This window comes from Salpingoeca rosetta (assembly GCF_000188695.1).
Source record: "Salpingoeca rosetta unplaced genomic scaffold supercont1.35, whole genome shotgun sequence".
NCBI lineage: Eukaryota > Choanoflagellata > Craspedida > Salpingoecidae > Salpingoeca > Salpingoeca rosetta.
This window is the reverse complement of record NW_004754899.1, coordinates 643168-653167: the sequence shown is the minus strand read 5'-3', so window position 1 is coordinate 653167 and position 10000 is coordinate 643168. Positions and strand designations below refer to the sequence as shown.

At 56.7% G+C, this 10000-nt stretch overlaps 4 protein-coding genes and 1 non-coding gene across 5 annotated transcripts in view; 3 read left to right on the top strand and 2 right to left on the bottom strand.

The window, feature by feature from the left end:
• Positions 1-1415, bottom strand: part of PTSG_10254 (uncharacterized protein) — a 3323-nt gene extending 1908 nt beyond the window's left edge. Inside the window, exons 1-3 of the mRNA XM_004988536.1 lie at positions 1304-1415; positions 1009-1200; positions 71-849 (exon numbers count right to left, since the gene is read on the bottom strand). Of these exons, the coding sequence (XP_004988593.1) occupies positions 71-849; positions 1009-1200; positions 1304-1391 (1059 nt within the window). The 5' untranslated portion in view covers positions 1392-1415. The remainder of the gene's footprint in view (positions 1-70; positions 850-1008; positions 1201-1303) is intronic.
• A 24-nt stretch (positions 1416-1439) lies between these two features.
• On the bottom strand, positions 1440-1513 carry PTSG_20154. The gene has a single exon. It is a non-coding gene; the product is annotated as a tRNA-Asn (tRNA).
• Positions 1514-3954: 2441 nt separating this feature from the next.
• PTSG_10253 (uncharacterized protein) lies at positions 3955-4909 on the top strand (the record flags this gene model as incomplete). The annotated part of the gene is made up of 2 exons (XM_004988535.1): positions 3955-4002; positions 4304-4909. The coding sequence occupies 2 exons, from the start codon at positions 3955-3957 to the stop codon at positions 4907-4909; spliced, it is 654 nt and encodes a 217-aa protein (XP_004988592.1).
• A 2067-nt stretch (positions 4910-6976) lies between these two features.
• On the top strand, positions 6977-8016 carry PTSG_10252 (uncharacterized protein; the record flags this gene model as incomplete). Its single annotated transcript, XM_004988534.1, has 2 exons — positions 6977-7024; positions 7402-8016. 2 exons carry the CDS (start codon positions 6977-6979, stop codon positions 8014-8016), a joined length of 663 nt encoding a protein of 220 aa, XP_004988591.1.
• An 801-nt stretch (positions 8017-8817) lies between these two features.
• On the top strand, positions 8818-9555 carry PTSG_10251 (uncharacterized protein; the record flags this gene model as incomplete). Its single annotated transcript, XM_004988533.1, has 1 exon — positions 8818-9555. One exon carries the CDS (start codon positions 8818-8820, stop codon positions 9553-9555), a length of 738 nt encoding a protein of 245 aa, XP_004988590.1.
• Positions 9556-10000: the final 445 nt, after the last annotated feature.

Sequence of the window (10000 nt, the reverse complement as noted above, 5' to 3'; positions counted from 1 at the left end):
CAGGCACATACACACACACACACACATACACACACACGCACTCACAAACATGCGCGTGTGTAGGGAGTACCTGGTACTTCATGATGGACGCGGAGGTGCGCCAGCCGTGCAAACACAGCACCTTGGGCTTGCCGCTGGCATCCCCGCCAACATCACCATCACCATCACCACCGTTACCACCATCACCGCTGCCGGTGTTGAGGCCAAGGGCTTCGTCCCATCCGAGCATGCGTCGTGCCACCTCCGCCACATCCACATCGCCCGGTGCGCGGCCCTTGAAGCCGGCAATGCTGTGGTACACGTGCGCTGCGCCCTCGGCAAACCCTGACGCAAGGTCGTGGTATTGGAACGCAGATGCCATCTCCATCATCTCTCCTTCAAAGCGCCATGCCTTGCTCGGCGTGCTGTTGACAGCCCGCATCAGTCGCGGCATAGCTTCTGGTTGCGATTCGCCCCACTCCTCAGCCAGTGACGCTCCAATGTCCTCCGCCGTGGCGAGCGCAGCGATGTTCAGCATCAGCGCTGACACCCCCTTTGTGTAGGCGGCATAGCACATCTTCATCGACGACGCCTGCCCAATGCGTCCCCCAACCACCTTGACACGCACCGCATCCGTCAGCGCAAACACGCGCTCCACCTCGCCCGTGTCCTTGCCAGCCAGCGCAATCAGCGGCGGCTTCCGCTCCTGGTCAGCAGACGACTGCTGTGATTGCTGCTGGTCGTAATATTGCGACCGCGGCGGTGGCCCAAGCACTGCTCCGTCCACATACACGCACTCGTTCTCGTGCATGATGCGGCCAATCTGTCGGGACGTCGTAGACGCAACCGCATTCATGTCGCAGTACAGCCCTGTCAAGAGCGTGAGAGGAGGACAGAAGTGTTACAAACAAGCAGGAGAAGAAGCCCTGGGAAAGGCCAGCACTACCAGTGTCGGTGGCGGGCGCACTTGAATGACAAGCCAATCCTCAGTACCATAGCACACAATGAGCAATTGGGGGCTGCGCTCACCTCTAAACCCGTGGGCGATACATGCTTTCGCGACGTCCATGGCATGTGCTGGGGGGACGATAGAAACCAGCATGGTCGCCTCCTTACACAGGTCATCCAGCGAGGCAACCACGCGCACGCCGGCAGCCGTTGCGCGCTCCCGTGACGCTTCACTGCGGCCTTCCAGTGTCACAATCACATCCTTCACCACGTCTGCAACAAGGGACACAGTCGAACGGGACGGACTGGGTGAGTGGTCAGCAAGCACACGAGTACTCAATAAAGTGCAACATCGCCACACGTACAACCACCGCACCTGGGTGTGCCTCTGAGATGCCGCGAAGAACGGCAGCAACTGCTGCACCCATCTGGCCACAGTGCAGCACTCCAGCAACATGCGCCATCGTCAAAGTCAGCTCAAACACTTCTGGATGCAAAAAAAAAAAAACGTGCTCCCTTGGCAAGGCTCGAACTTGCAACCTCTCGATTAACAGTCGAACGCGCTAGCCAATTGCGCCACAAGGGATCATTCATCTTAATCGCCGCGAGCAACTTCCCTCTCTTCAAACACGGCGCAGCCAAGAAGCAAACACGAGAGTGTAACCGAAAACGGATCAAATTCATCAAGGCAAAGGAAGACACATCGACAGACCACAGTGGCGGCGGTTCGATGAAGGTGTGTCTGTGGTGCGTGCGCGTGTGTGTGAGTGTGTGTGCATGTGCATGTGTGTGTGTGTGTGCATGTGTGTGCATGTGTTTGTGTGTGTGTGTGTGTGCATGTGTTTGTGTACATGTGTGTGCTTGTATCTATGCGTGTTTCTGTGTGCACTCCCAACTCCTCACCCCTTCACCCAGCCCTCACATCGCTCAGCGTCTCCACTCTCCTTCTCGTCTCTCCCTCACTCACACACACACACACACACACACACACACTCACTCACACTCACACACACTCACTCACACACACACACACACACACATCATGCCCCTCCCCCTTCATCCAGGACGCCACTGACACCAATGTCAAGTCCACCGTCCACAGTCCCATGCCGCAGCCAGCTCAGCGCACTGAGAAGACCAACAAGACCCGCTCTCTCAGGAAGCAGCCATAGCAGCAACGGCAGGCACGGCAGGCACATCACGGTGGCCTGAGCCTTTGCGCGCACGCGTGCAACGCACTCTCGTGCGTTATTGTCACCAATTGCACCGACTTTGCGCACTGCGCAACGATGCCAAGAGCCCTCGTGCCCAGCTCCCGTTTGCAGCCATCCCATCTACTTCCATGGCCCCCCCCCCCTCACACACACTCTCTCCTCTCCGCCACGCAGCACATGCACATCGTGTATCCTGTTTTGTTTCCCCCTCCCTCCGTCTCTCTCTTCGCCGTCGGGGCTGTCCTCCTCTCTTCGCCGACACACACACGACTGCCTTTCAAGCATTCCTAAGGTGCTGGTTGTGCTGGTGTATTTCATCACATCATGTGGTCACAACACAATGCAAACCACAGTATGATCGATGACTGAGCCTCAGCGTGCGCATGAGGCGACGAGAGAACAGCAGCAACAACAACAACAACAACAACAACAACAACAACAGCCACAACAGTGGCAGTAGTAGCAACAACAACAACAACAGCCACAACAGTGGCAGTAGTAGCAACAACAACAACAACAACAACAACAACAACAACAACAACAACAACAACAACAACAACAACAACAACAACAACAACAACAACAACAACAACAACAACAACAACAACAACAACAACAACAACAACAATCAGGCGTGCAAACAAGCGCACACTTGCACCCCCGCGCGCTCACAGGTGGCAGGTCATGAAACCCACACCATCAAGAAAACGCAACAGCAGCAGCAGCAGCACAACAGCCAGCAGCAAGAGCATGCGGCGGTGGCCGTGCCCCGGGCGTCCCAGCGGTGCCCAAGGATCGCAATCTCCACGCTGCTCCTGGTCTTGGCGCGTGTGCGTGCCATCAGCACGCGCTTGCTCCTGGTCCGTTGCCTCGTTGCTGGGCTTGAGGACTTTGCCGTTCTCGTCCATCTCGCGACCGCACATCCGGCACACGCGACGCTTGGGCATGGTGGCGACGTCTTGGCACCTGGCAGTGTGTGTGTGTGTGTGTGTGTGTGTGTGCGTGTGTGCGTGCGTGTGTGTGTGTGTGTGCGTGTGTGTGTTTGAATGAGAAAGGCAACATGTGCCATGTGCACGTCGGCAGCAAGACAAACTGTGCGAACGACCACAACAGCAACACCAAGATGATGGCAGCACGGAGCACCCCCCCCCTCACAAGCACTCAAGCACTCGCAAACAACGGGGATTGCACAAGATGAGGATGGCTTGGTGTTTGCGGTGACAGTGCAAGCACTGGTCACGCAGGCAGCGATGTCAAGTGCACAAAGCAACTCAACACAGCGCACAAGCAGTCAACCTTAAAGTGTTTGCTGCGCGTCTTGGCTGTTGCGCCTTGCTGTCTTTTGAGTGGATGGAAATGTGTGTGCGCGTGCGTGCACGTGTGAGGGAATGCGTGTGTTGGCAACATCAAACCTGCATTGAATCCGCCAGCATCCGAACAAAAACAAAAAAAAAAAACCACAGCAGACACCGGTAACCAAAGCGCAAACAAAGGTGATGAACGTTCACCACGTGCATTTGTGTCTCACGCGAGTGAAGGAGAAAGAGGGGGTAAGGGAAAGAAAGCAGAGAGAGAGACAATGTGTGTGCGTGTGTCTGTGTCTGTGTGCGTGTGAAATGATGTTTGTGTCAGTGTGTATGTATGCTGATGCGGTGCAGCAACCCCGCGAGTTGAGACAAAGACACTGTCGACAGAAACACTCACGTTCACCATCGTTGTTGCCTCCATCCTGGTGTGCACTCGCGAACAGACAGTGCCAGTGTTCTGTGTGTTCCAGCAGCAATTGTCTGTCCATTCACTTGTCCCATCAGCAATGGACACCAACGAAGACGGCCCAGGGCCCGCCATGCCCGAGTTGACGGTCAGCTGGCTGTATGGCCCTGCGTGTGCATGTGCATGTGCACATGTGCGTGTGCGTGAGAATGAAGAACAGTCATGTGCGATAACGTGTATGCATGAGCCGACATGTGAGCAGCTGTCGCTTTGCACGAGCCACAGGTTCACACCAGCGACGTACACTCACCCATCCACACACACGCACACACATGCTCACACACTCACACACATACTCACACACTCACGTACTCACATACTCACACTCACACACACACACACACATACTCACACACATACTCACACACTCACATACTCACACACCTCAGGTCGAGCCCATGAACGCAGCCACCGCCACGATGACAGCTGAAGCGCATACCATGCCCTCCCCCGAAGGCAGCAGCACTCCAACCAGCACCAGCAGCACCAGCAGCAGCGGTATCACCAGCGACGCGGTGGCCTTGCGCCATATCCGCCGCCACGGCAACGCCAACAGCGGCACAGCTCGCCCCACCCGCCGCACCGCCGCCGCTGCCACGACGACCCGCAACGCCGCCCGCAACAGCACCAGCGCAATCACCACATCGCGTGCCACCGCTGTTCTTCGTGCAACCCTGCAGGTGGAGGTGCACCCCCGACGCAGCGTCACGTCCGAAGCGCTCAGGGCCAAACTCGACGGCCTCATACGCCAGGGCGGTCGCGCTGCTGTCCTCACCAGGGGCGACTTCTTCTTGCCTGCTGGCAACGCAGCCGTCGTCACGCCAGGATACATGCACCGCAGCACGCCAAGGCCAACACGCCCGTCGCCGCTTCGCCAGGAGCAGAGCGCCGTTGTCGCTGATCGTGCCGCTGTTCGTGCTGGCGGTGACCGGGACCGTGAGGTTGACGGTGTTGCTCAGCGCATGCAGGGCGTCACCATCACCCGCCAGCAGTGAGACAGACACACGCAGGGGCAGCTGATGCGACGAGATTTTTTTTGGGGGGGGGGGAGGGTTGAAGCAGCGGTGGGCGGGACAGTTGTGTCGACCGGTTGGTTGGTTGTGTTGGTTGGAGTGCCTGTTTGTTGGTGTGGTTGGTTGCTTGGATGTATGTGCCAGTGAGCCATGGAGTGGAAAGGAGGTGCACATGGCTGCCAGCTTAAGTGCGTGCGTCTGTCGACAGCTGTCGTTGGCCATGCACTGGTGCTTGTGCGCACCACGTGCCTTCCGCTCATTGGCTGGGAGTCGTGAGTTGTGTCGAAGGTTGTTGTTGTTGTTGTTGTTGTTGTTGTTGTTGTTGTTGTTGTTGTTGTTGTTGTTGTTGTTGTTGTTGTTGTTGTTGTTGTTGTTGTTGTTGTTGTTGTTGTTGTTGTTGTTGTTGTTGTTGCTACTGCTGCTGGTTCAGCCCCCCTGCCTTGTCTTGTCTTCCATTGGTCGTCTCATATCTATGTGTGTACGTGCATGACTGTGCCTGTGTGTCATGATGCGGTGTGTTCGTTGCTGTGGAAACCTGCTGTGACTACCATCGCTATCATGAACAAGACTGCAACAAGTACACAGTGTGCACAAACGCGAGTGGCACAACGTGAGGTGATGTGTGCATGTGTGTGTGCATGTGTGTAGCTGGTTGGAGGGGGGAGAGTAAAACTGCATGAGCAAAGCGCAAGCTGCTCAACTCACACACACACACACACACACACACACACACACACACACACACACACGACATGCTCACACACACACACACAGACACGCACGCGTGTGTGAGTCACATTTGTTGCACTCACCCCGATGAAACAAAAGACTGCCGAGGTGACTACCAACATCATCCAGTGTGGCTGGTACGCAGCCTTCTCGACTGCAACCATGTCGAAAGCAGTGATGAAGATGGTGATGTTGATGGTGATCCTGCTGACGTTGACTGGCGTGTGGCGAACAGTCACTTCCTGTCAGATCGCACACGCAGACGCGCACAGGCACACAGGGGAAAGCACGCATGTGATCAACCGCAAGACATTCTTCGTGAGCAGAACAACAAGTGAAGTGGAAGGGCATGCGTCCCAAATCACGACACAAAACAGAGGCAGCACAAGAGGACAAGCGATCAACGTTCGCAGCACAGCTCCCAGGAGAGCAGCGTGCATGACACGAGCACAGGAAGAGACAGACGCTCTCTCGACAGCAGAGAGAGAGAAGAACGCATGCACGAACACAAAAGGCTGCAGACGTACATGATTGCCACCAGCATCAGTCGCTTGTCACTCGCGCAGTCTTCGAGGGAGGCACAAGTGTGCAAAGCCGGGTCCCTGTGCACGGTTGAGAGAAATTGATGTGCGGTGGGCTGAGCTATGATGGCGGGTGATAATCCTGACGATGTGGATGGATGATGCCAGCTGCGTGGGACGCTATTTACTCGATGTACCACGAATGCACAAGCACTCGCGCCGCGAACGTGAGCAAAATACACAAACCGGCAGGGAGGTGTGTGTGTACCTAGTTCCAATCGAAATACAGATCGAACCTCGCCGCAAGACAGGCAAGTCCTTCCTGCAAAAGGAGAGGGGCGTAGCTGTCATTATTGATCATCAAATCATCCTGCAGAATAAATATATTCCCCCAAAAAGTTTACAGCGCGTGTGAGCAAGTGAGACCACGAGCATGTGTGTGTCTGTGGTCTGTGTGTGTGTCTGTGTGTGTGTCTGTCTGTGTGTGTGTCTGTCTGTGTGTCTGTCTGTGTGTCTGTCTGTGTGTGTGTGTCTGTGTCTGTGTGTGTCTGTGTGTGTCCATGTGGTAAGATGTATCCACGGTTATGCATGCAAACTGCAACATGTAAACACCAAACAACTACAACAACAGCAACAAGGATGCGGCATGGTCGGGTGTATGCGCACAAGTGCACATATGAGCGCGCACGACAGCAAACCAAAAACAATTTGTGCCACTCACGTCATGCCCTGCTGTCTTGTCTCTGGTCAGCAAATAGACATCATCTCATTCCACAACGAAGCAACGCCTTCCGGAACCATGGACGAAAGCCGTCAGGACCAAGTGCAGCGCACGCACCAGGCCGCGGTCAGTGAGGGATGGCGCAGTGACCTGCAGTGCGAGAGAGAGAGAGAGAGTGTGTGTGTGTGCGTGAGTGTGTGTGTGTGCGTGCGTGTGTGTGTGTGTGTCTGTCTGTGCAAGTGTGTGTGTGTGTGTCTGTCTGTCTGTGCAAGTGTGTGTGCGTGTCTGTGTGTGGTTGCGTTCGTAGGTGCAAGACAAGGCGTGCGCAGCCATGTGCGCAGAGCCCTATCAACCCCAAAGACAAAGACATCACCACAGTCCACATCTCCCAAAACACACACACGCACGCTCACACTCACTCTCACACGAACGCGTTTGTTCATCCCTCTCACCCCCTCAACCTTCACTCCACGCCATGCGTACCTGTGATGTCGAATGTGCAGGACACGCGCGCTGGTGCTGAGGATGGCAGCCACAACCACGATCACGACCACGACCACCTTCGCTTTCGCCGGCGTCTTCGTCGCGCTCTCCGCCGCGTGCTGCATCGCATCCGCGCTCACCGTCGCCGTCATCATCGCCCTCGTGTCATCAATCGCCAACGCAACCCATCCCCCCAGCGCAACCAGAGTACCACCCCGCCGCCACCACTCCGCGACCACACCGACACCCAGCCGCGCCACCACCGCCACCACCACCAGCAGCAGCCTGACAATGGCGTGCACGCTCCACCAACACCACGCCCTTCTCCTCCTCGCTCTCCTCAAGTCAACCGCCCCAACGATGCTCAGCGCACGGCCATCACGACAGCCCCTGTCGCCACACCACCACCACCACCACCACCACCACTAACACGCCTGGTGCCACCTCCCCGCGCTCTGCCTTCGCCCCCTCCATCGCCACACCTGGGCGAGTTCATGATGCCCGAGCCACTCCCCATAGCACGACCACCATCGCCACCAACACCGCCAACACCGCCATCACCAGCGTCCCCGCGGCACTACTTGGGCCAGTTCATGTTTTTCTACGGCGAGCCCCACATCGCCTCCTTCGAGTGACGCCATCCATCCTCAACGCAGCAGCTGCTGCTGCCGTGGCAGTGATGCTCTGTTCTGCTGGTGGTGGCTCTTGTTCTTGCTATGCATGTCGGTACCTGCGACAGTAAAACAAGACACACCACCACGCAACGAGACTGGTACATACACAAGCAGGGTTGAACAGGGTGGGTGACACATGCGCAGATGTGAGACGGGGGGAGTGGCAAGGACACCATGCAAAACAACATGAAGATACATGGAACGACAAGAAAGCAGGGTGCACAACACAACCATACGCACTGCCACCACCAGACACACCACCAATATACCTCGTTGCATGGTCTTGGTCTTGATGGGCCGCCGCTATCTTGATGGGCAGTCGCTGTCTTGATGGGCAGCCGCTCGCACACATGTCAGCGCCGCGCTGTTGGACAACAACAACAGCAACAGACACAAAAACAAGAGCCAGATCACACACACACGCATGCACGCACGCACACACGTGAGCGATAAGTGGCTGGGTGTCTGCTTGCAGGCAAGTGTTTGCTCATTCGCCGTCAAGTCGACAGGGAGCGCGCTCGCAGCAGGAACACAACAACATAAAAGAAAACCAGGACAACCGCAACAGTAACGGCTGATGCCGCGCGTTCAAAAACAGCCTGAAAATGAACGAAATCGGCCATTGAAAAAATTCACCCCCCACTCCCTTCCCCCCTCATGCTCAACCCAATCACCACAATTGTCCACAAACACACAGGCACACAGACACACACACACACAGACACACAGACACACACACACACACGAGACCCACACACCAGCATGGAGATCCCCGGCATCATCCACATGGCGTTCTGCCCGTCCTTGCAGCCGCTGCCGGAGCACGAGAGGTACAGCAGCAACATCATCGCCCGCCATTTCATCAACTTGTGGCTGCTGTACATCGACCAGCACCGTCGCTGGGGTCACTTCGACGCGCTGCTCCAGACACACTTCCGTCCCTGGTTCGAGCAGCACGCACGCGGCCTGGCCACGTTCAAGTCCATCACAGAGCGCATAGCCAGGGAGCTGCACAGCTGCACCTTCAACGCCGACCAGTACATGGCCCTCGCCTTGTGGGCCAGCAGGCACGCCCACAGCACCGCGCCAACCCAAGCCCAGCTCCGCGCTGTCCACGACAGCTACTTCGTCCAAGGCGGCGTCTGGATCAACGACACCACGGCGAGCATTCTGGCCAGCATGGACGTGTTCACGGTCTCCCCCGAGCACACGGCCGTGCTGCTGCTGTACCACTGCCGCGATCCGCGCGTGTACGTCGAGATGGTCGGGACGCAGGGCACGCTCAACCAAGGGCTGCGCGACCAGACCGCGGCCTTCATCTCCATCCTCAAGAACATCCAAGATGCGCAGCAGGCCACCCTGGACGTGATGAGCGGTCGCCAGTCGCGGTACACGTTGACCCCCGCCGTCACACCGCTGCCACCACCGCAGGACAGCAGCACCGCAGCCGTCAACACCGACGATATGGACGAGTTCCAGTGGCGGGAGCTGTACATGTGATCGGGTGGACTGGAAGGATGATGCAGACAAGGTGGAGGGAGGGGAAGGAACCGGGTGATGATGGCGGTGGTGCATGCTGATGCTGTGTGGTATGTGTGTGTGTGTGGTGGGTATTTGTATGCACATGTGTGCGGGTGGAAGAGGGAGCACTGGGTACCGCATCACTGCTGGTTAGGGTGGTGGTGATGGTTGGTTGGTTGGTTGGCTGCCCGTGTTTGGACACGTTTCTGCGCGCACATGGTGTTGTTGCTGCTTGCCGCTTGCCATTGTGCGTGCTGGTTGCTGCGTTGGTGGTGGGCTCGGTTCAGTTGCTTCTGGTGCGTGCACGTCAGTCTGGATTCACAGTACACAGAGAAAAAGACAAGCAAAGCAAAGTTGACATCGGTGTGTGTATGTGTGATTGGTGAGAAGGGATGGACAGCAGATGCACAGCAGAACAGATGGA